The sequence below is a fragment of the Nycticebus coucang genome, chromosome 1 (assembly GCF_027406575.1).
Source record: "Nycticebus coucang isolate mNycCou1 chromosome 1, mNycCou1.pri, whole genome shotgun sequence".
NCBI lineage: Eukaryota > Metazoa > Chordata > Mammalia > Primates > Lorisidae > Nycticebus > Nycticebus coucang.
Window position 1 is genome coordinate 134,251,825 of NC_069780.1, and position 25,603 is coordinate 134,277,427.

At 38.4% G+C, this 25,603-nt stretch overlaps 1 protein-coding gene across 7 annotated transcripts in view; it reads left to right on the forward strand.

The window, feature by feature from the left end:
* Nucleotides 1–25,603, forward strand: part of GFM2 (GTP dependent ribosome recycling factor mitochondrial 2) — a 63,519-nt gene that overhangs the window by 5,634 nt on the left and 32,282 nt on the right. For 6 of the 7 annotated variants that reach the window (XM_053588686.1, XM_053588710.1, XM_053588702.1 and 3 more), the window contains exons 3-11: nucleotides 946–1,027; nucleotides 2,484–2,541; nucleotides 2,906–3,003; nucleotides 5,350–5,475; nucleotides 6,407–6,495; nucleotides 16,620–16,708; nucleotides 17,408–17,468; nucleotides 19,122–19,301; nucleotides 24,049–24,129. In XM_053588686.1, coding sequence (XP_053444661.1) covers nucleotides 946–1,027; nucleotides 2,484–2,541; nucleotides 2,906–3,003; nucleotides 5,350–5,475; nucleotides 6,407–6,495; nucleotides 16,620–16,708; nucleotides 17,408–17,468; nucleotides 19,122–19,301; nucleotides 24,049–24,129 — 864 coding nt within the window. The other variant, XM_053588724.1, reaches the window with a different exon arrangement.

Here is a 25,603-nt window from a genome sequence, read left to right on the forward strand (position 1 = left end):
CTGTACCTCATTGATTCTCAGTTGTTAAAATGCCACTGCCCAGATCCCCCCATCTTTCTCTTCCTTTCCTTACTTGCATCGTTTTTTTTTTTTTTTTTTTTTTTGTAGAGACAGAGTCTCACTGTACTGCCCTTGGGTAGAGTGCCGTGGCGTCACACGGCTCACAGCAACCTCTAACTCTTGGGCTTACGTGATTCTCTTGCCTCAGCCTCCCGAGCAGCTGGGACTACAGGCACCCGCCACAACGCCCGGCTATTTTTTTTTTGTTGTTGTTGCAGTTTGGCCGGAGCTGGGTTTGAACCCGCCACCCTCGGCATATGGGGCCGGCGCCCTACTCACTGAGCCACAGGCGCCGCCCCTTACTTGCATCGTTTTAAGAAGCTTTCCAGCAAATTCTGATGTGTAATTACTGTTACAAATCCTGAAAACAACTAATGGTTTCAGAGTTCCCCCACAAGCTCTTAGCAGCTATAGAGGGTCACTAAGGTACATCTGTGGTAAGATACCATATTTAACCTTTCTGGCACTCTTAGGTTTCCTACTTCCTAAACTTGGGTGTTGTGATATTTAAACTGTAGCTATGAGAATCGCTGGAAGGGCTAGTTAAAACAGATTCTGGGGCCCCATCCTCAGGAATTCCAGATTTTTTTGTCTGGAGTAGGGCCTGAGAATTTGTAAAGAAGTTCTCACCTATGCTAATGTTGCAGGTCAGGGAGAACCATTGTTTTCAGGTCAGCTCAAAGTAGCAAATCAGTATTAATTTTATCTTTATTCTTTCTGTAAGATGAATTTGGGTTGTCACTTTAAAAGGATTATAGTTAATGAATTGGGACTATTTTGAGGATATGCAAAATATTTGTTTCTCACAAAGCATAATTACAGTGCTAAAACTGCTGTGTCATGCTAAAATAAAACTAATGTGAAATTAATTTTTCTCTTTATTAGATTATGTGCTGCTGTAAAATGACAAGTTTTAAAAGATTAAAGCTACATGTACCTTTTGGAAGAAATTATAGTTCCCTACCAGGTACAAATGTTAGATTCTTCTCATTTTATCTAAACTGTTGGCCGTATCTTTTTGTTTTCTCTTTCTGTCTCTGTTTTTGTTTGCAAGAATGTCCCTTATTAGGGGTCTCTGACCATCTGTTTCCTTGAGATTATTAGGGGTGGGCGTACTCTCACAGATGGCAGGAAGGAGTTGTGCTCCTCATTTACTGAACATGCTGATGAGCTGAGTGAAGGGAAGGTTGGTGGTTTTCATAGCAGGTTTAGAAGTTCAGTGTGTAAGGCTACCTGTATTTATTTTCTAGTTTCTGTTTCTTATGCAAGTGTTTTCTGTCAGTAGAGGCTTAATAGAACTTATTTAAAAGATTCTTATGTTGAATCATGACTTAACTACTAATAAAAAATCATTGAAAAAAATTCTTAAAAGTAGTTTGGTTGATTATTTATATGAATAATTTGGGTTAGATATTTGGCTATCAAAGGCTTGAAGTTGATAAGCTGGTTACTGAATGTCCTTCCTGTATTTGCATTAAGCAAGCCTTGTGAAACTACAGGAGTGTAATTCTGCCACTGTTCTCATTACTTTTTTTGTCATGTGGAGAATAATAGAATAAAAATACCAATTGGCTATTGATTTACAAGGGCATGTGAATTTAATGGGCTGCATTATTGGTGTGTATTGTACGTAGTTTGCTATATTTTGCCCATGTGAATTTAACATAGCAGTGTAGGTTATCTTTTGATCTTCAAATGCTGTGAGATTTTTAAAATAATATAAAAATCTTCTTATTTTATTACAGAAACTTGAGAGAAGTAGTTTAAATAGCGGGAAGATATAGATTAAATTTACAAATTAACTGTGTTGTTGCTTTAACATTATGGACTTTTTAAATCAAAGAAATACTACTTAGCTTTTTAGAAGTATTAGATTGTTGTGACTTCTGTTTTAGTGGTATTTCCCAGGCTATCTTTAAAAGTATTATATCCTGGGATTGCTCAGGAAAATAGATTCCAAATAGTACAAAACTTCTATCAGCTGATAAGAGCATCGATCACTCTTAGTTCTTCAAACCTTGGAAAATGTAGGTTACTAATAGGAGTGTACATTTTTAAATTTTTCTTTGATTCAGAATGTACTAGGGCCTTAAGATTATCTTTATGACCATTAATTTTTATTCTACAATTTTGTAAATAGATGTTCAGTAGGTGGGAGAGATTGGAGTAAATCTGCGTTTTTCTAAGTATGTAATCTAGAAGTTGATGTTTAAAACTTTCATCTTGTTTTATTGTCAGCCGTAGCTTTTTCCTTATAGACTGCAGAAAAATAAATTTTATATAAATGCGAGTTTTATTGAGCTTGAATTTTATTTTATTTGAAATTATGGTGTGTGCTTAAAATTATTTTAATTTCCTTCATTTATAAATTAAAGGAAAATTTTATAAATTTTATGGTGTGATTTTAACCTTCTTTTCATTAGGCTTAATAGGAAATGATATCAAGTCCCTTCATTCTATCATCAGTCCTCCCATAGCAAAGTAAGTACCATCATTGATACCATTTTTTTCATAGGCTGCCAAGAATATTTACATATTTTCTCTGATGGGCATTGTTAGTGGGATGTAACAGCAGCACACTTTTCATAAAATAAATGTGAAATATTCTCAAGATTGTAGTTAGCCTATTTATTACTTAGCTATTCTGTCAGTAATATGGTAGGATATATTCTAAATGTGCTTTTCATTTTTCTGTTTTTTTACACAATTATTATGTAACTTAGAGAAATACTAAGCTTTGAAATTTGCACAACATAGATGTTTTGGTTTTATAATTTTGCATAACCAGAGAATGTAATGTCTACCTAATAACACTTTTTTCTTTCTTTTTTTCCCTTTTAAATAGAATTCGTAATATTGGAATTATGGCTCATATTGATGCAGGCAAAACCACCACCACAGAAAGAATATTGTATTATTCTGGATACACAAGATCACTGGGAGGTTAGAATGGATTCCTCCTCTCCTCACCCTCATTAGCAAGGCATCACTGAAAAATGTTTTGATTAAGAAGTCAACCTAGATACCTTGAGTATGGCAGGAGGCACAGATGTCTAAGCTACAACATAAAAATAAGGTAGTTGCAACACCCAACAAAGAGTCTTAGTTTCAACTAAACATCAGACTCATAAGACAGTCATGGACCCCATTTGGCTGTGGTCTACTCGGAAGGCTTGTCATTGCTTATCAACAGACCAACATTGGGTGTTTCTTTCTATGGGAGTTGTTATAGCAGTCCACCTAGCTATCTGGGGAACTATCTTCTTTAGCTACCAAAAAAGTGATAGCTTAGGTATAAGGTGACAAGATCTAGGAGCCTTGCTAGCTTAGAAGACTCATGCCTTGTGGGAGTGAATATTCTTGTTATAACTCCGTAGGCATAGCTTTCAGGTTCCACATAAGGGTCATGCCATACTCAGGGAAGTGCAAAGTTATGTTTCTTCATCAGGAGTTTATAATTGGTTTATAATTCTTCCCAATTCAGATTAAGTTTACCTATTGGAAGTTATTTTTTCACAAGGTAAATTGCCAGGCAACATAGTTGACATACTTTTGTTATCTGGTTTCTAGAAGAACTAGAAAAATTAACCAGAATCAAATTCTTAAGTAGAAGAGGAAAGGATTTTTGTTAATCCTTCAACTATGATAGTAGTATTTGCATAAGTCTCGAATTTATTTATTTTATATTATTATTATTATTTTTGAGACAGAGCCTCAAGCTGTCGCCCTGGGTAGAGTGCTGTGGCATCACAGCTCACAGCAACCTCCACCTCCTGGGCTCAAGCGATTCTTTTGCCTCCACCTCCCAAGTAACTGGGACTAACAGGCACCCGCCACAACACATGGCTATTTTTTTGGTTGCAGGCGTCATTGTTGTCTGGCAGGCTGGGCTGGATTCAAACCTGCCAGCTTAGGTGTATGTGGCTGGTGCCTTAGCCACTTGACCCACATTCGCCGAGCCTTGAATTTATTTTTCTATTTTTTTATTTTTTGCAGTTTTTGGCCAGGGCTGGTTTTGAACCCACCACCTCTGGTATATGGGGCTGGCGCCTTACACCTTTGAGCCACAGGTGCTACCCTTGAATTTATTTTTTAATTGTAATGTGCAAACTGGTATTTAACTAGGCACATACATTTGGATCCCCATGTCGCCTTTCTTTTTTCTGTATTTTTATTTTGTTTTTAAATAATGATGCCCTGGCCTATCTCTACTCTGGAAATTAAGATTGAGATGGTCTAGTACATGATAAGCACTATACTGAGAACCGTTTCTCTAGACCCTTAGACTACACTGAGAGTTAGCATAATACTTTGTAGAGGAAAAGAACACTAGGATTGGAATCTTCATGATCATAGGTTCCTAAATGTGTAATCACCTAAACTTTTCATAGAATTATTGTTATATAAATAGAAATATGACAGATGGCAAAGTGTGGAACTTTTAGTCTTCCTCTGTTAGGTCACAAATGTGTGATAATCTTTCACATCTGTGGTTTATATCCCTGAAGTGAGGGTCCAGATGTTGTGAAGCCATGCAATTTTCATGTTATCTTTTTTTCTTTTAAATTGTGGTAAAGAACATATCATAAATCTTACCATCTTAACCATTTCCAGGTGTTTAGTTCAAGTGAATAGTGTTAAAGTATATTCATCTTGTACAGCCAATCTCCAGAACTTTTTCATCATGTAAAAATGAACCTCTGTGTTATACCCATTAAACAGTTTCCTAGTTCTCCCTCCCTCCAGCCCCTGGCAACCACCACTCTTCTCTAGATACCTCATGTAAGTGGAATCTTAACAGTATTTGTCTTTTTATGACTGGTTTATTTCATTTACTTTAATGTCCTCAAGGTTCCTCCATGCATGTATCAGGATTTTCTTCTCCCCCCCCTTTTTTTTTTTAAGATATAGTGTAAGTCTATGCTCTGGGTAGAGTGCGGTGGCATCATAGCTCACTGCAACCTCAAACTTTTGACCTTAAGCAATCCCCTGGCCTTAGCTTGCCAAGTAGCTGGGACTATAGGTGCCTGTCACAATGCTCAGTTAGTTTGTTTTTTTCCTATGTTTAGTAGAGAAGGGATTTCACTCTTACTCAGGCTGGTCTCAAACTCCTGAGCTTAGGCAATCCACCTGGCCTCTCAAAGTGTTAGGATTACAGGCATGAGCCTCCACTCCTGACCTAGGAAAGATTTTTCTTAAAACAAATTTAACTATGTCTGGTAGATAATCAAGTACCAGTAAAATACATTTGCTATTAAGACTAAACTATGTCAACTTTTTCCTGGTTAGATGTTGATGATGGAGACACAGTGACAGATTTCATGGCTCAAGAGCGAGAAAGAGGCATTACTATTCAATCAGCTGCTGTTACACTTGATTGGAAGGGGTATAGAGTCAATCTGATTGATACACCAGGTATGGTACTATTTTAACAATACATAGATGCTGTATCATTGGAAGTGTTTTGTTTGTGTGGAGTGGGGTTTTGTTGTGATAAAAGCCACATAACATAAATTTTATCATCCTAGCTATTTTTTTTTTTTTTTGTAGAGACAGAGTCTCACTGTACCGCCCTCCGGTAGAGTGCCGTGGCGTCACACGGCTCACAGCAACCTCTAACTCTTGGGCTTACACGATTCTCCTGCCTCAGCCTCCCGAGCAGCTGGGACTACAGGTGCCCGCCACAACGCCCGGCTATTTTTTTGTTGCAGTTTGGCCGGGGCTGGGCTTGAACCTGCCACCTCGGCATATGGGGCCGGTGCCCTACTCACTGAGCCACAATTTTTAAGTGTACACAATGCAATTAAGGAAATATAATTGCATTGCTGTGAAACAGAGCTCCAGAATGTTTTCATCTTATAGAAATGAAACTGTATCCATTGAACAACTTTCTTTAATCTCTTCTCTCCACCCATGGTAACCACCATTCTAGGTTCTACAACTATGAATGTGACTAGATGACTCATAAGTGTAACCACACTGTATTTGTGCTTTTGTGGTTCACTTATTTCACTTACCATAATGTCCTCAGGAGTCATCCATATTGTAGCACGGCAGGATTTCCTTCCTGGTTAATGCTCGAAGTCTTCCATTGTACACATACACCACATTTTGTTGATCCATTCATGTGTCAATAGATGTTTGGGCTGTGTCCACCTTTTTGTCTGTCACGATGTCATACTTACCAACCCATGTTCAGATGCTGTGAACATGGGTTGCCAAGTATCTCTTTAAGACCTTACTTTTCAGTACTTTTGGGTGTACACCCAGAAGTGGGATTGTTAGCTCAAGCAAGGTTTTTGTTTTTTGAAAAGATTTTAAGCATTATGTCTTATCTTTTTCTTAGGACATGTTGATTTTACCTTGGAGGTTGAACGCTGCTTAAGAGTGTTGGATGGTGCAGTGGCTGTATTTGATGCTTCTGCTGGTGTAGAGGTAAAAAATAATTGGCAGAGTGAAAATAAAATGGCATGATTTACAAGAAGAATATATCATATTTAGTTACCTGTATCCCTTTATTTGGTAAGCTTATATAAATCAACTGTGGTTAAAGGAAATTGGAATTTAATATTGAGATATGACATATATGTATATATCTCAGCTATTTCATGGTAAAAGAAAAGACACGTTCATTTTTCTGTAGAAAATACAAAAATTAGCGTCAAGAACTGTGAATGGCCTGAAACATCACCTTACTTTTAAGCTAACAAGTTAGCCTGCCATAGTTTCGTGGATTCTAGTAAAAGATATAAGACTCCTGGTTCAGAGACAAGAGACTTTATTAATCATTGAAATGTCAGTAGCCAGAGTATTTGCATTTTCTTGTGTTGGTCCTTCAAATTCCAGTTTCCATAGGGTGACATGAAGGGAGTCAGGAGACAACTGCATATACAGCCAGTTGAGAAGAAGTCTATACTTAGCAAATGAAAGTATTTTATAATAGGCAGTAAGCATGCCTACCCATTGCTCTAGAGGAAGACATTATCTTCCAGCGCTGTAAGCAAACCTATCTTTTGTTCCAGATAAACACATTATCTTTCTTTCAAGACTGTTATACAATCATCATTGAAAAGATAGTTGAGATCAAAGGCCAGTCTATACCTTTTCTAATAAAACATGCAGAAACATGAGAGACCCATGAAGAATTATCTCCCAAAAATTAATATAAAGGCTCTTGAAAAATTCTGAAGGTGGATTTATAATAAATAATATTTTACTGGCTCGGCACCCATAGCACAGTGGTTACAGTGCCAGCCATATACATCGAAGTTGGTGAGTTCAAACCTGGTCCAGGCCAGCTAACCAACAATGACAACTGCAACGTCAGTTGTGGGCGTTGTGGCGGGCACCTGTAGTTCCGGCTATTTGGGAGGCTGAGGCAAGAGAATCTCTTGAGCCCAAGAGTATGTGGTTGGCTGTGAGCTGTGATGCTACAGCACTCTACCGAGGGCGACATAGTGAAAGTCTGTCTCAACAAAGAAAAAAAAATTTTTTTCTAATAGGGTTAGTTTTGCCCTCTTTATAGCTGGTACCCTCTTCATCTTACATTCTCAAAATTGGCTTTATGTTGAAAATAGAATCCATATTAGTACTTCTAACCTTAAAATTACTAGAAGTAATACTATCTTAGTTAGGTGATGAAAATTACTGTGCTTTAAAATGGGATGAATTGACACGGTGGGACACCTGTTATGCTGCACCAAGGACACACAACATTACAAATGCTAAACTCTTGACAAAAATGTTTGACCCACATCTCACCACGAGAAAACAATCAAATCTAAATGAAAAAGCATTCTGCTTAAAAAAACTGGCTAGCACTTTTCAGAAATTGAAATTTTTTTTTTATTACAGTAAGCATGATGGCTGATGGGTACAGAAAACTGTAGAACTGTTCTAGATTGAAGGATTCTAAAGAGACAAGAAAACTAAATGTAATACATGATTCTTGATTGGATCCTTGATCAAAAAAATGTTAAGAAAGGATAGTACTGGGAAAATGAGGGAAGTTTGAGTACAGATTATATGTATTACATAAAAGTATTGTCAACTTAAAATTTTCTGAATGTGATAATTACAGCTGGTTATTTAGGGGAAAGTCCTTTTTCTTAGGCAGTAACATGCTGAAGAAAGGAGGGTGTCACAGTATCTACAGCTTGTTCTGAGAATACAGCCTCTGTCCACCTGCTTATGTGGTGTCAGTTTGAGCCCTTTGAGAAGGAAATGCAAATGTGGGATTAGATATAGGAGAGATTTATTGGGGGAAATGCCTTGGAGAAAAAGAAAAGAAGCAGAGAAATTGGCAAGAGCTTTCAGACCACAGTGGAGGCCTGATACCTATGAAGGAGTTGGAAGGAAGGATTGGGTAGGAAGAATCTCCAGGCTACAGCACAGTTCCAAAAAATGTTTGGTCAGGTCAACGGGAGTCCTTGAGTCAAGTTACTTGTTAGAGGAGTCCCATGTCTTGTAGTAATAGGCCTATTTTAATACCTCTGCCATGCTCAGTCATTAGTTGGAAACAGCCGATAGAAAGCTGGGCCTTGGCAAGAAGATAGGTGGTACAGTCAGAAGGGCAGAAGTTGGGCCATCAGTTAATGATGCTTCTCATGGGAGATGAGTGGTCCATTTACCCAGCCACCACACACATAATGCACACATGTACGCATGTTGGTAGAGAAAGAGAGAAAGCAAATGTGGCGAATGTTAACATTTGGGGAATCTAAGCAAAGAGTACTTGGATATTTACTAGTTCTGTTGTTTTTTTTCCTTTCCAGTATTCTTTCCATTCTCTTAACATTTCTCTTAATTAGAACTTTTTCAAAAGGAAAAGTTGGGAGGGGAGATAATTACTGAAACCTGCCTGAGAACCCCTGATAGTGATAAAGCCTGCCACTGAGGTCTGAGGTTGATTATATGTTGTCATTTCTGAATCTTTCTCAGTCACTTTATATCCTAATGTTGCATCCTTTCTGTCATGTTAACTTCTTTACATAAGTTTGACTGACTTAATCCCTCAGACAGATTGCCTAATCCCTCAGACAGATTGCCTTGCTTATAAGATTGAAATATGCTGAAATAGGAAATTTCTGAATTTGTGAAGCAGGAGGCTCTCATTCTAAAATGGTAGATGGGGTTTTAGTTAGCAGGTAGTATGATAGGAGATTTTTGCTTTTTTAAAAAAATTTTTTCCCCTTTTTTTTTTTGAGATAGAGTCTCACTCTGTTCCCCTGGGTAGAGTGCTGTGGCATCATCATCTCTATATATTAGAGAAATGCAAATCAAAACAACCCTGAGATATCATCTAACCCCAGTGAGAATGGCCCACATCTCAAAATCTCAAAACTGCAGATGCTGGCGTGGATGTGGAGAGAAGGGAACACTTTTACACTGCTGTTGGGACTGCAAACTAGTACAACCTTTTTCGAAGGAAGTATGGAGAAACCTCAAAGCACTCAACCTAGGGAGGAGGGTGGGGCCTTAGTGTGTGTCACACTTTATGGGGGCAAGACATGATTGCAAGAGGGACTTTACCTAACAATTGCAATCAGTGTAACCTGGCTTATTGTACCCTCAATGAATCCCTAACAATAAAAAAAAAAGAAATTGTGATAAGGTTTAATGAATTAACTTTTCTTACGTTTTATGTTTCTTATGTTTTAAGAAATTGTTACCTACCCCAAGGTTGTGAAGATAGTTTACCTTTCTTCTAGATGCTATATAGATTTAACTATAATCTACTCCAAATTAATACTGTGTATGTTGAAGGGGGAGGGTTGGAGGAGAGAATACAATTTTCCAAGATCACCATTTTTTTTTTTAAGAGGCAGAATCTCTCTTTATCGCCCTTGACAGAGTGCCGTGATGTCACAGCTGACAGCAACCTCCAATTCCTGGGCTTAGGCGATTCTTTTGCCTCAGCCTCCCAAGTAGCTGGGACTACAGGCACCCGCCACAACACCCAGCCATTGTTTTGTTGCAGTTTGGCCAGGGCCAGGTTTGAACCCACCACCCTCAGTAGATAGGGCCGGCGCCCTACCCTCTGAGCCACAGGAACCGCCCAAGATCAACAACTTATTAAAAATTTTTTAAAGGCTGGACACAGTGGCTCACACTGAGGTAGGTGGAGCTTGAACTCAGGAGTCTGAGACCAGCCTGAGCAAGAGCAAGACCCCATCTCTACTGAAAGTTGAAAAACTAGCCAGGCCTTGTGGCGGGAGCCGATAGTCCCAGCTGAGGCCAAAGGATCTGTTGAGCCCAAGAATTTGAGGTTGCTGTGAGCTTTGATGCCACAGCACTCTACCCAGGGGAACAGAGTGAGACTCTATATTCATGAGTGAGATTGGTCTGAAATTCTCCTTTTTGTTTGGGTCTTTTCCTGGTTTTGGTATCAGGGTGATGTTTGCTTCATAGAATGTGTTGGGGAAGATTCCTTCTTCCTCAATTTTTTGGAATAATTTCTGCAGTACAGGAATAAGCTCTTCCTTGAAGGTTTGATAGAATTCTGGTGTGAAGCCATCTGGACCAGGGCATTTTTTGGTTGGAAGATTTTTTATTGTTTCTTTGATATCAGTGCTTGAAATTGGTCTGTTCAGGAGGTCTATTTCTTCCTGGCTAAGTCTAGGGAGAGGGTGTGATTCCAAATATTTATCCATTTCCTTCACATTGTCAAATTTCTGGGCATAGAGTTTCTGGTAGTACTCAGAGATGATCTCTTGTATCTCTGTGGGATCAGTTGTTATTTCCCCTTTATCATTTCTGATTGAGGTTACTAGAGATTTTACTTTTCTATTTGTAGTTAGTCTGGCCAATGGTTTATCTATTTTATTTATTTTTTCAAAAAACCAACTCCTTGTTTCATTAATTTTCTGAATGATTCTTTTGTTTTCAATTTCATTGATCTTTGATTTGATTTTGGATATTTCTTTTCTTCTACTGAGTTTAGGCTTAGATTGTTCTTCTTTTTCCAATTCCGTAAGATCTCTTGTGAGATTGTTGATGTGCTCTCTTTCTGTTTTTCGAATGTAGGCATCTAAAGCGATGAATTTTCCTCTCAAAACTGCTTTTGCAGTATCCCACAGGTTTTGATAGCTTGTGTCTTCATTGTTGTTATGCTCAAGGAAGTTAATAATTTCCTGTTTTATTTCTTCCTTCACCCATCTGTTATTCAACAGAAGATTGTTTAATTTCCATGACTTTGGGTGGGGTCGAGCGTTTTTGTTAGAGTTGAGTTCCACCTTTAGTGCCTTATGGTCTGAGAAGATACAAGGTAAAATTTCAATTCTTTTGATTCTGTTGATATTTGTTTTGTGTCCCAGGATATGATCAATTTTGGAGAATGTTCCATGGGGTGATGAGAAGAATGTATATTCTTTATCTTTGGGGTGGAGTATTCTATATGCGTCTGTCAAGCACAGTTGTTCTAGGGTCTCTTTTAAATCTCATATCTTTGTTTAATTTCTGTTTAGAGGATCTGTCCAGCTCTGTAAGAGGCGTGTTAAGGTCCCCTGTTATTATGGTATTATCAGATATCATATTGCTCAGACTGAGTAAGGTCTGTTTCAAGAATCTGGGAGCATTTAAATTGGGTGCATAGATATTTAGGATTGAAATGTCTTCTTGTTGTATTTTTCCCTTGACCAATATAAAGTGACCATCTTTGTCTTTTTTGACTTTAGTCGCTTTAAATCCACATGTATCTGAAAATAAGATTGCAACTCCTCTTTTCTTTTGAATTCCATTTGCCGGAAAAATTGTATTCCAACCCTTGACTCGGAGCTTTAATTTGTCTTTTGAAGCCAGGTGTGTTTCTTGCTGACAGCAAATGGATGGCTTGTGTTTTTCAATCCAGTCAGCCAATCTATGTCTCTTCAGTGGGGAATTCAAGCCATTAACATTTATTGAGATAATTGATAAGTGTGGTAGTATTCTATTCATCTTATTTGGTGAGAGTCCATTGCTTAGTTTTATCTTTTGCATCAGTGTGGAGGTTAGGTTCTGTCCTTTAATTTCTGAGTTCTTACTTTGATGCTGATCCATTGTGGTGGTCATTGTGCAGAACAGATTGAAGTATTTCCTGTAGAACTGGTCTTGTTGTGACGAATTTTCTCAATGTTTGTATATCCTTAAATAATTTGATTTCTCCATCAATTTTGAAGCTTAGCTTAGCAGGGTACAGAATTCTGGGCTGGAAATTGTTCTGTTTAAGTAGATTAAAGGTAGGTGACCATTGTCTTCTTGCTTGGAAAGTTTCATTAGAGAAGTCTGCGGTCACTCTGATGGATTTGCCCCTGTAAGTCAACTGGCGCTTACTCCTGGCAGCTTGCAGAATCTTTTCTTTTGTCTTGACTTTGGACAGGTTCATCACAGTGTGTCTTGGAGAAGCTCGGTTAGAGTTGAGGCGACCCAGGGTCCGATATCCCTCTGAAAGCAGTGTGTCAGAATCTTTGGTGATATTTGGGAAATTTTCTTTTATAATATTCTCTAGTATGGCTTCCATTCCTCTGGGGCATTCTTCTTCCCCTTCTGGAATTCCTATAACTCGTATGTTGGAACGCTTCATAAAGTCCCATAATTCTGACAGTGAACGTTCTGCTTTCTCTCTCTTCTTTTCTGCCTCTTTTACTGTCTGAGTTATCTCAAGAACTTTGTCTTCTACCTCTGAAATTCTTCCTTCTGCATGGTCTAACCTGTTGCTGATACTTTCCATTGCATCTTTAAGTTCCCTGATTGACTGTTTCAGTTCCTTCAGCTCTGCTATATCCTTTTTATATTCTTCATATCATTCATCTCTGATTTGATTCTGTTTTTGGATTTCCTTTTGGTTATTTTCCACTTTATTAGCAGTTTCCTTCATTGTTTCCATCATTTCTTTCATTGTTTTCAACATGTGTATTCTAAATTCCCTTTCTGTCCTTCCTAACATTTCTTTATAGGTGGAATCCTCTGCAGTAGCTACCTCATGGTCCCTTGGCGGGGTTGTTCTGGACTGGTTTTTCATGTTGCCTGGAGTTTTCTGCTGATTCTTCCTCATGAGTGGTTTCCTTTATCTGTTTCCTTGCCCTAATTTTCCTTTCACTTCCTCTTGCTCTTTAAGTTCTCATGCCTGTGGACTAAGGGTTAGTGGACCAGAGGGGTGAGAAGGTTGAAGAGCAAAAAAGGGATGAAAGAAAGGAGGACCGAGTGATAAGAAAAAAAATAAAAATAGAGAAAGGAGAGGGGGTGGGTAAAAGGAATATTGACACAAAGAAGAGAGGCACAGAAAGAGGGAGACAGAACAATATAGGTGTACAGTAGGGTACTTTGACACAGCCTTAAAAAAAACCACCTTCTGGAGGTGTCCAGTTGTGTGGTTCCCTTGAGGTCAGCAGCTCTTTGCTAACCTGATCAGACATAGTACCCCACCTTCACCCAGTAGAGAGGAAAGACAAAAATGCTATAAATCAAACCAAAACAAGCAAACAGATAACTTTACGGGAGAGAATTGGGTGAAAAACCGAATAATAGCCGTAGGAACACTAGCAAAAATGAAGTTCTAATTATTGAAAAAGACAGCAATGGGAAATTATAATTAAACTAGAAAAATTGAGAAAGAAAAAGGATCTGTATGGAAAAGGATGAACTTATAAAACAAAACAACATCAACAACATCAAAATAAACAAAAAAAAAAACCAACCAAACCAAAAAAAAAACCACAACCAAAAACAAAGCAGTATGTATATGTTATTGAATATTGTCTGGGCAACACGTGGTCTTCTGGGGTATGAGATGTTAATCACAGTTCTGATACGACTGGAGGGTGCTGATTTCTCAAACCCCAGGAGGTAGACACCCTAACTCTCTCTTCAGCCCACTTAAAAGGCAGTTTGAACTTGTTCACTTGCTGAGCAGAAGCTTTCCCAGGAAAGTTCTTGTCGCTGGAATCACTGCTGAAGTGGCTATCCACTTACCCAGTGTGCCAAAACTGGTCTCACTCTGCCCCTGAGGGTTAGGGCTGCAAGGCGGCTCAGACACCGCCCTTAGGCTACTTGGTCGCTGGGTTACCAGCTCCCACCCAAATCTAGCTCTGCGACCCTGAGGGCGGAGCTTGCCGGGGCAGATCACTCACAATGGCTCCCTGTGACCCACCGCCAAACACTATTAGCTCCGTCTGGCTCAGCGGCTCAGACTGGGGCCCTAGATAAAGGCCAAAGTTCTCCGCACTCCCGCTCAGGCTCTCCCCAAGGCAGTTCAACTGAGTGCCAAGTCCAAAGACACCAAAACAGTTCACAGGTAAGGCCTTTCTGGTTTGCAGTCTCGCTGCTCCTGAACTTACAGTTGCGGGCCGGTTTAGATGGATTGAACACACGCGACCACTTGCCGGTTTTCCACTGTTTTAGTCCTCCTCTTGGGGTCCAGAAGTCTCTCGCTGACTCCCTGTGTCTGCGCAGGGGTGATGATAGGCAGATCTCACCAGCCAGAGATGCCCGGAGTTCTATCTCCCCAGACTTACGGTGCCCAGATGCAAGAAAGCTGTTACTCTGCTGCCATCTTGCTCCGCCTCTTCCTTATCGCAATTTCTTAAAACTTAAAAAGTAAAAAGGCAAATCATAGGATTATGAGAAAATATTTTAATGTTAGAAAAAAGTATTTACAAATATTAAATTTCCCGAATGTAATATTAGTATTGTTATAGGAAATTGTTATAGGAAGATGTCACTGTTCTTGGGAAATATGTACTGAAATATTTACAGTATATATGTACAACCAAAGGCTTATATCTGGAATGTATGATGAATCAGTAATAGAAACAACCCAGTGTAAAATGGATGAAAGGCTGGAGTGGACATTTCACAAAAGAAGATACAATTGGCCAATAAACATGTGAAAATAGGGACAATCTCATTAGAGAAATGCAAATTAAAATCACAGAGACATTACATTTCACACACACAAAAATAATTAAAATTAAAAAGCGTGATAGCAAATGTTGGTAAGGGCGTGGAGCAACTGAAACTCTTATATATTTTTAATAAGACGGTAAAATAATATAACCACTTGACTATTTGGCAGTTTCTTTGAGTTAAATATCACTAAAGCCTAGCAATTCTCCTATATCTTTATCCAAGCAAGTGAAAGCATTTGTCCATCAAAGACTTATTCAGAATGTTTATAGCAGCTAAATTCATAATATCTCCAAACTAGAAACAACCCAGGTACACATCCACAGGTGGATAGGAAAACAGCTGCTGCATTTATGCAAAGGAGTTGTGGCAATGAAAAAGAGTGAATTAGTATAACCAGCAACATGGATGAATGTCACAAACATTATGTTGAGCTGAAGAAGCCATGCTATTTATGTGAGGTTTAAGAATAGGCAGAGTGAATCTGTGGTGATGGAAATCAGGACAGATTGCTTGTGGAGAACAGAGATAAAGATTTTTAGAGTGATAGTATTCTATATCTTGTTTGGGGTATTATTTGTACAACTGCATATGTTTAACAAAACATACTGACCTGTACCCTTTAGATTTATGTCTTTTATTGTATACAAACTTGACCTAAAAATACAACCAGCTGGCTTTTACTGTAACTTCTGCATTAGCCTGTGAGGCTTATTATTTTTTTTTTTAATTTTTTTTTTGTAGAGACAGAGTCTCACTGTACTGCCCTCAGGTAGAGTGCCGTGGGATCACACGGCTCACAGCAACCTCTAACTGTTGGGCTTACGCGATTCTCATGCCTCAGCCTCCGGAGCAGCTGGGACTACAGGCACCTGCCACAACGCCCGGCTAGTTTTTTTGGTTGCAGTTCAGCCGGGGCTGGGTTTGAACCCACCACCCTCGACATATGGGGCCGGCGCCCTACTCACTGAGCCACAGGCGCCGCCCGCCTGTGAGGCTTATTAATTACACTTTGCTTCAGGGCTCTTAGATTCTGCTAGCACAGATATTATAATAGATTTACATTATTATTTAATATGTACAAAAAATGAAAAGAAGTCAAGTAAAAGAAAAGCATAGAAAATTGCAATTTATAAATGTAGATATTGGTTTCTTTTTTCCCTTCTAAATCCTCTTCAGTTTACATCAACAATAAATGATGCAACTTTTTATTATAATAGCATTTTTAAGGTATATTCCTGTTTGTTCCTTTTGTTTCATAAGTGACTGAATTAAGGCAAAAGTTCGTATTTTACAGGTCAGAAAGCTGGCAGTAAACTAGTTAGATGGCGTGTGATATGTATATGAAAGGTAAAGCCAAAGAAGAAGTCAGTCTTCTGATTCACAGTTAAGGCCTCTTTCCATGATGCTCAGTGCCTCTCAGGTGTTAATTCTCTTTATGTGTCAACCTGGTTTACCTAGAGTAGTAGTGTGAAATGGTTTAAAGCACATTCTTCATCACACTTCGTATTCCCAGCTGTGTTAACCTGATAGCAAAAGAGTGGCCCTAGAAGTACGAGTGCAATGGGTGATAATTCTGTGCGGGAGTAGGTCCCAGTGCCATGCTATGGTAGATTCTTGGTCTTCATTCCGTGTTACTTTGGTCTGATGTGTATATTTTTTTCTCATTTTTGCTTTAGGCCCAGACGCTCACAGTATGGAGGCAAGCTGATAAACACAAGATTCCCCGAATCTGTTTTTTAAACAAGATGGACAAAACTGGAGCAAGGTATTTTAAATGTGTTTCTTTGGCTTATCAAAATGAGAACACACTTTGAACTTTTAATGGACTACAACTAAAATTTAGAAATAGCTATTCTTAAAGGGTAAATCTACGGAATCCCAATTCATTGCCATTAAAAAAGATAATTTCAAAGTAGGTAATTGATAGATTAAGTAACAATTTGGGATTAATAGAGAGCTGATAGAAGATGAATCATCCTGTTTCTAGTGAAGAGGGGCTGAATCATTTCTAGGATCCTAACGGAGTGGTATCTTGCTGATGCTAGGGATTCTCTTTAGAAGTGTATGGTATAATCCCTGTATTCCTGTAGGTTATGTTGCTCCTCATTGTTGGCAAAGGTAGAGTATTATTTCCTGCAGTTTCCTAAGAGGAAGGTGTTAACATTCATACCTGTTTTAAGAATTTTTAACTATAGGCTTGGCGCTTATAGCTCAAGCAGCTAGAGCAGTTTGAATCCACCTTGGGCCTGCCAAACAATGACAACTACAACCAAAAAATAGCTGGGCATTGTGGCGGGCGCCTGTAGTCCCAACTACTTGGGAGGCTGAGGCAAGAGAATTGCTTAAGCCCAGGAGTTGGAGGTTGCTATAAGCTGTGATGCCATGGCACTCTACCCAGGGCAACATCTTGGGGCTCTGTCTCAAAAAAAAGAATTTTTAACTATAATTATTTTACTTTCTACAGTTTTAGCTATGCAGTTGAAAGCATCAGAGAGAAGTTAAAAGCAAAGCCTTTGCTTTTACAGGTAAATTGGTTAATTAGAAGCTCCTCAGTTTCATTGTCAATTTATTTTATTGTGACAGTATATACATTTCTGAAGTTGTCTGAAATCCTTTTTTTGAGGAAGTTGAGATAAAAATAAAAATAGCTATACATGATGGTAATAATAGTAGATATTTGGGGGAAAGTATTACCAGTATTACCAATTACCAGTGATACCTTGGAACCCTAACTTAATTCATTCCAGAACCCTGTTCAAGTTCTAAATTGTTCGAATTCCAAGACAGTTCTTCCCCTTTAAAATAATAGAAACTGAATTAATCTGTTCCTGCGTCCCACAAACTCAAATTTTCAAAATGATTTTAACAGTAAATACACTGGATTTTAAGGTAAAACATTAAATAATATTCGAATAAATATTTTGTAAATTAATAAAATTAAAAATAAACTTAATAAAATTAAAAATTGTTTTGTCACAATTGAACACTTGGTTTGAAACATACTCCTCACTGTTCACAAACTCCTTAAACACCTTTGCAAACTTTTCTGCTGCTTTTGAATTAGAACTGGCAGCCTCTTTGAGCATAACAGCACTATACATCCTAGTCCTTAAAGTTCTCCACCCACCCCCTACTGGCTTTCAGCTCCTCCTTTTGAGCCCTGGTATCAGGCATGCCTTTCACTACAACATCCTGGAGGACCTTGGCTTTCTCACGAATTATTGTCTCAGAAATCACATCACCAGCCAGCTGTTTTTCATTAATCCAAAATAACAGGAGATTTTCCATCTCTTCCATACTTTTTGATCTCCTAGAAGTCAGTGTCGTAACCCATTTTAGCACATCAGCTGCTTTGATAGCTTCTTTATTTTTCAAAATCTTACGAACAGTTGATTTAGGCATCCCGAACTTAGTAGCAAGATCAGCCACATGTGGCGCCTGTAGCTCAAGTGGCTAAGGTGCCAGCCACTACACTAGGGTTGGCAGATTTGAATCCAGCCCAGGCCTGCCAAACAATGACAACTACCACCAAAAAAGAGCCGGGCGTTGTGGTGGCGCCTGTAGTCCCAGCTACTTGGGAGGCTGAGGCAAGAGAATCACTTAAGCTCAGGAGTTTGAGGTTGCTGTAGGCTGTGACGCCACAGCACTCTACCCAGCGATAGCTTGAGGCTCTGTCTCAAAAAAAAAAAAAAAAAAGGCCCCACGTGCACCACTTTCATGCTTAGCGATAAGATCTTTCTTAACTTTAGTTATAGCTCTAACAGCTTTCCTCTTACTCTTACTTTCTTCACTACACTTTTTAGGATTCATGGCAAATACACTTAGTTGTTATGTAAAAAAGTAAGAAAATGGGCACAAAAGCATACAATTAGCAAAAACTACATTAGATGCTTTCACTACAGCTTCCCACAATGAATTGAACTACAGCTTCTGACAGCATCTGGGTGGTCTGAGCGCTGGAGAAACGTGCACAAAAACACACAAGCAACATACTGGGCATTTGGATCCCAAAGCAGCATTTCGATTTCAGGCAGAATTTGCTCTTAATTCTTCATTTGGATTCCAACTTACTCGACTTCTGGGGTGTTTGGATTCTGGGGGCAATACTGTACTTATATCACTAAAGCAGTTTTAAGTGAATGATCATTTCATAATGCCAGTCTCACTCTGATTTATAGTTACCAATTGGTGAAGCCAAAACTTTCAAAGGAGTCGTGGATGTAATAAATAAGGAAAAACTTCTTTGGCATCCTAATTCAGGTGATGGAAAAGACTTTGAGAGAAAACCCCTCTTGGCAATAAGTGATCCTGAATTGCTGAAGGCGACAACGGAAGCAAGGAATGCCTTAATTGAACAAGTAAAATATATAATTTTAGTTTAAAATTGCTTAAGTATTTAGAAACTTAAAAAAAATTACTTTGAAATTTTATGGAAAATTACATGTGGAATATGTTAGTATAATGAACACTAAAATAAGCACTGATTTGTGCACCATTCAACATAAGAAACAGACTATAGTTGTCCTTTGGTACCTCTGAGCGATTGGTTCCAAGACCACCTTCAGATGCCACAATCTTTAAATGCTCTATACGCTGCTGTAATGTGGCATATTATTTGCATATAACCTATGCCCGTCCTCCCATATACTTTCAGACATCTCTAGATTACTCACCATACCACATACAACATAGTGCTGTGTAAATAGTTGTTATACTGTATTATTTAGGGAATAATAACAAGGGGGGTGGGAAAGACTGTTTAGTACAGACACATTTTTTTTTCCAAATATTGGTTGGTTGATGTGGAACCCTGATCGCCATGTGTTACTTGCTGTTCATTTCTCTCTCCTCTACTAATCATCTATCTGCCCTTGTTAGTATTTGTCTTTCTTTATAGTTTACTATAAATGTATATATTCCTGAAGAAGTTTGTTTTGCCTGCTTTGAACTTCACATAAATAGAATGATAGTACTTGTATTTTATTACATTTTTCAGCATTATGTTGGGCAATTATCCGTGTTGCTATGTATAGATAGTTTATTCATTTTCAACCTTGTATAGTGTTCTAATATGTGGTTATATCACAGCTTATTGTGTGTTCTCCTGTGGATGGACTTTAAGGTTGTTTCTCTTTTTTGCTGTTACAGACAATATTGCTATGAACATCTTCATATCTATCTCCTTGTACACATGTGTGAGAGTTTTCTTAGGGTTAAACTTTAGAGTAGAATTCCTGGGTCAAAGAACATACACGTATTTTACTTTATCACAGGTCAGATGATTTAGAGATTTTTTTTTTTTTTTTTTGAGACAGAGTCTCACTATGTCACCGTTGGTAGGGTGCTGTGGCATCACAGCTCACAGCAACCTCAAACTCTTGGGCTTAAGAGCTTCTCTTGCCTCAGCCTCCCAACTAGCTGGGACTATAGGCACCTACAACACCTGGCTGTTTTTTTGTTGTTGTTGTTTGGCAGGCTCAGGTTGGATTCGAACCCGCCAGCTCTGGTATATGTGGCTAGTGCCCTGGCCACTCAGCTATAGGCGCAGAGCCAACGGTTATTTTTTGTTGTTGCAGTTGTCATTGTTTTAGCTTGGCCCAGGCTGGATTCGAACCTGCCAGCCCTTGTGTATGTGGCTGGAGCCCTAACACTGAACTACAGGCGCCACGCCTATTTAGAGAAACCTTTATTTTTTTTTTTTTTGCGACAGTTTTACTTTGTCGCCCTTGGTAGAGTGCCATAACGCCAGAGCTCATAGCAACCTCCAACTCTTGGGCTCAAGCTATTCTCTTGCCTCAGCCTCTCGAGTAGCTGGGACTATAGACGCCCACCACAACGCCCGCCTGTTTTTTTGTTGCAATTCTCATTGCTGTTTTAGCTGGCCAGTGACCTGGTATTTGGGGCCGGCACCCTACCCACTGAGCCACAGGCACCACTCAGAGAATTTTTTTAAGATTTTTTTTTTTTTTTTGAAACATAGTCTTATTATGTTGCCCTCAGTAGAACTGTGGCGTCACAGCTCACAGCAACCTCAAATTCTTGGGCTTAAGAGATTTCTTGCCTCAGCCTCCCAACTAAGTAAGACTGCAGGCCCCCACCACAACACCCAGCTGGGCTCGAACCCACCAACCTTGGCGTATGTGGCTAGCGCCCTACTCACAGAGCTACAGGTGCCAAGTCTTATTTAGAGAATTTTAAACCCATCAATTTTATAGCTCTGGATCTCATCCACCCTCAAAGCTTTAATAGCAAATAGCAAGATTGTGTTAATATAAGTAATATATATTACTAATATATAATATGAATTATATAATTGGTACAATATGTCTAATATATATTATTATTATATAGTAGGGTAATAAGTAAAACACATGTATGTATTATGATACATAAAAACATTTCAGTCTTGGCACCCATAGCTCGGTGGTTAGGGCTCCAGCCGCATACACTGAGGCTGGTGGGTTCGTACCCAGCCAGGCCTGCTAAACAGTAATGAGAACTGCAATAAGAAAATAGCTGGGCCCCTGTAGAGTCCCAGCTACTTGGGAGGCTGAGGCAAGACAGTTGCTAAGCCCAAGAGTTTGAGGTTGCTGTAAGCTGTGACGTCATGGCACCCCACCGAGGGCGACATAGTGAGACTCTGTCTTAAAAAAAAAAAAGAATAAAGGTGGAATTGACTTTTGTTAGTCAATAATTAGGTACATAATTGGTTCCTCTTTGAGGTTTTTCTTGTGTTGCTTTGTCTTAATACAAAAGAGCTACAGAAAACTTTAAGAAAGGTCTTCTAATCTAGTTGAGGAACCAACACATACTTGTGATGTAGCTCATATTCTTAATGTGATGGAAATAAAATGAGATTATCAGTAACTAGTAATAAGATGCTAACTATAAGGAATATATAAGTATGTGTAAAATTTACCTAACAAGACCATTTCACACCTATTAGGATTTCTCCTATCAAAAACATAAAATAGGCATTGGTGAGGATGTGGAGAAATTACAGCCTTTGTTGAACTGTTGGTGAGACTGCACACAGTACAGCCACTATGGAAACAGTATAGCAGTACCTCAAAAAATGGAAAATATAATTACCATATGACCCAGCAATTCCACTTCTGGGTATAGACCCCAAAAGAATTGAAACCAGGGTCTCAGAGAGATAACAGCATATCTGTGTTTATAGAAGCATTATTGACAATTGAAGAAAATTCTGACACATGCTACAATGTAAACATTGAGGAGTTTATGCTAAGTGAAATAGTCAATCACAAAAAGACAAATACTATGTGATTTTACTTACATGAGGTATCTAGTCAAATTCAGAGACAAAGTAGAATGTTAGAGCTGGGTGTGGTGGTGGCCCACAACTATAATCACCTCAACTCAGGAGGCTGAGGTAGGAGAATCACTTCAGCCTAGGAGTTTAAGTCTGCAGTAAGCTATGTTTGTGCCACTGTCCTAGACAACAGAGTGGGACCCTGTCTCACAAAACAAAAGTAGAATGGAAATTGACACGTGATGAGGGAAGGAAGAATGCAGTGTTGTTTAATGTATGTGGAGTTTTAGTTTTGCACATTGAAAAGAGTTCTAGAGATTGCACAACAGGGTAAATTTACTTAATACTGAACTGTACATTTAAAAAATAGTTAAAATGGTAAATTTTATGTTTATTTTACTTTAATTAAAAACTTCTAGAGATTAAGAGTCAACTTCCTATGTCCTAAAGGCAAACAGTAATAATAATAGCTAATATACATTACATTTTAAGTATGAATGGTACTTACTACATTTTTTTTTCTGTTGCCTGGGCTAAAATTGCAGTGGCATCATCATAGGTTATTGCAATTTCAAACTTCTGGGCTCAAGCTATCCTCCTGGCTCAGCCTCCTGATTACCTGGGACTGCAGGCACACCACCATGACCAGCTAATTTTTCTGTTTATTGTAGACACAGGGTCTTGTTATGTTGCTCAGGCTGGTCTTGAACTTCTGGCCTCAGATGAATCACCTGCTTTGGCCTCCCAAAGTGCTCATATATTACAGGTGTATAGGTGTGAGCCACCATGTCTGGTCTTACTATATGTTTGGAAAGCATAATTTGAATTGTTTAGTTAATCCTCACAATAGCCTTAAGAGGTAGGTGCTAATATCGCCATAAATAACTAAGGCAAAGAGAAAAGAAGTAACTTGATCAAAATTTGAGCAAGTTAAGTGATTAAACCATTTCTGGGCAGTCTGATTTCAGGAGGCTTAACCATTGCATATACTGTTTCCCAGGGTAGGTAGATATATTTTAGCAAGAGTTAATTCTGTTAAGAGTGTTTTTTCCCACTGGGTTTTATTTATTTATTTATTTATTTTTGCAGTTTTTGGTTGGGGCCGGGTTTGAACCCACCACCTCCAGTATATAGGTTCAGCGCCCCACTCCTTTGAGCCACAGGTGCCACCTTCCCACTAGGTTTTAACGTTTTTTTGTCTTATATTGTTACAGACTTTTGAAACTTTTACTTGTTACCAGCTGGATTATCCTATTTCATAAAGGCAGATGGTTATAAAAAAGAACATGACTTAAACAGTTACATTTTTATTATTGAAATGATGCCTATACCCACCAACTTAAATGTATTTCTTCAGTGTAGGATTATGGTAACATTAGTTCCTTTAATTGACTGTCTTGGGAGATTGGATAAGCATTCAGAATATTAGAGGGATACCAGGGGAAACTTATTATGAACTAAAAGCCTCAAATTTACCTAAAAAATGACAACCATTATATGGACTGTCCGTGTTTGTGAATTGTGTGTTTTCTTTCAGTTCTTTTGAGCACTCTAAGTAGACAGCACCTCATTGAGATGCTTTATCAGGCTCTGGCTTTCTGTTAATTTAGGAAACTCATAAAAGCACATCTTTAATTTTCAACTTCCTGTTCTTTTGAAAGAAAAACTTTTTTATCTTTCTAAAGAGATGCAAAGTGTTGCTTGGCCTGGATAAAGTAGATCATGTAGCCATCTCTCAATATTTAAATATTAAGTATTTATGGTATTTAGACAAATTAATAGTTGTGAAAATAAATGCAATTATAGAATTCTAAAATCTTTCTTTATAGGTTGCAGATTTGGATGATGAATTTGCAGAATTGGTTTTAGGAGAATTTAGTGAAAATTTTGATTTGCTACCAGCTGAAAAGGTAAATTTTATTACTCAATTGCTTTGACAAAATTATACTAATTGTATGTAATTTGATTTTTCTGGCTTGAATGTGTGTTGTTGTTGTTGTTTTTTTTTTTTTTTTTTTTATTGTTGGGGATTCATTGAGGGTACAATAAGCCAGTTACACTGATTGCAATTGTTAGGTAAAGTCCCTCTTGCAATCATGTCTTGCCCCCATAAAGTGTGACACACACTAAGGCCCCACCCTCCTCCCTCGATCCCTCTTTCTGCTTCCCCCCCCCCATAAACTTAATTGTCATTAATTGTCCTCATATCAAGATTGAGTACATAGGATTCATGCTTCTCCATTTTTGTGATGCTTTACTAAGAATAATGTCTTCCACTTCCATCCAGGTCAATACGAAGGATGTAAAGTCTCCATTTTTTTTAATAGCTGAATAGCATTCCATGGTATACATATACCACAGCTTGTTAATCCATTCCTGGGTTGGTGGGCATTTAGGCTGTTTCCACATTTTGGCGATTGTAAATTGAGCTGCAATAAACAGTCTAGTACAGGTGTCCTTATGATAAAAGGATTTTTTTCCTTCTGGGTAGATGCCCAGTAATGGGATTGCAGGATCGAATGGGAGGTCTAGGTTGAGTGCTTTGAGGTTTCTCCATACTTCCTTCCAGAAAGGTTGTACTAGTTTGCAGTCCCAACAGCAGTGTAAAAGTGTTCCCTTCTCTCCACATCCACGCCAGCATCTGCAGTTTTGAGATTTTGTGATGTGGGCCATTCTCACTGGGGTTAGATGATATCTCAGGGTTGTTTTGATTTGCATTTCTCTAATATATAGAGATGATGAACATTTTTTCATGTGTTTGTTAGCCATTCGTCTGTCATCTTTAGAGAAAGTTCTATTCATGTCTCTTGCCCATTGATATAAGGGATTGTTGGCTTTTTTCATGTGGATTAATTTGAGTTCTCTATAGATCCTGGTTATCAAGCTTTTGTCTGATTGAAAATATGCAAATATCCTTTCCCATTGTGTAGGTTGTCTCTTTGCTTTGGTTATTGTGTCCTTAGCTGTACAGAAGCTTTTCAGCTTAATGAAGTCCCATTTGTTTATTTTTGTTGTTGTTGCAATTGCCATGGCAGTCTTCTTCATGAAGTCTTCCCCCAGGCCAATATCTTCCAGTGTTTTTCCTATGCTTTCTTTGAGGATTTTTATAGTTTCATGCCTTAAATTTAAGTCCTTTATCCATCTTGAATCAATTTTTGTGAGTGGGGAAAGGTGTGGGTCCAGTTTCAGTCTTTTACATGTAGACATCCAGTTCTCCCAACACCATTTATTGAATAGGGAGTCTTTCCCCCAAGGTAAGTTCTTGTTTGGTTTATCAAAGATTAGGTGGTTGTAAGATGTTAGTTTCATTTCTTGGTGTTCAATTCGATTCCAAGTGTCTATGTCTCTGTTTTTGTGCCAGTACCATGCTGTATTGACCACTAT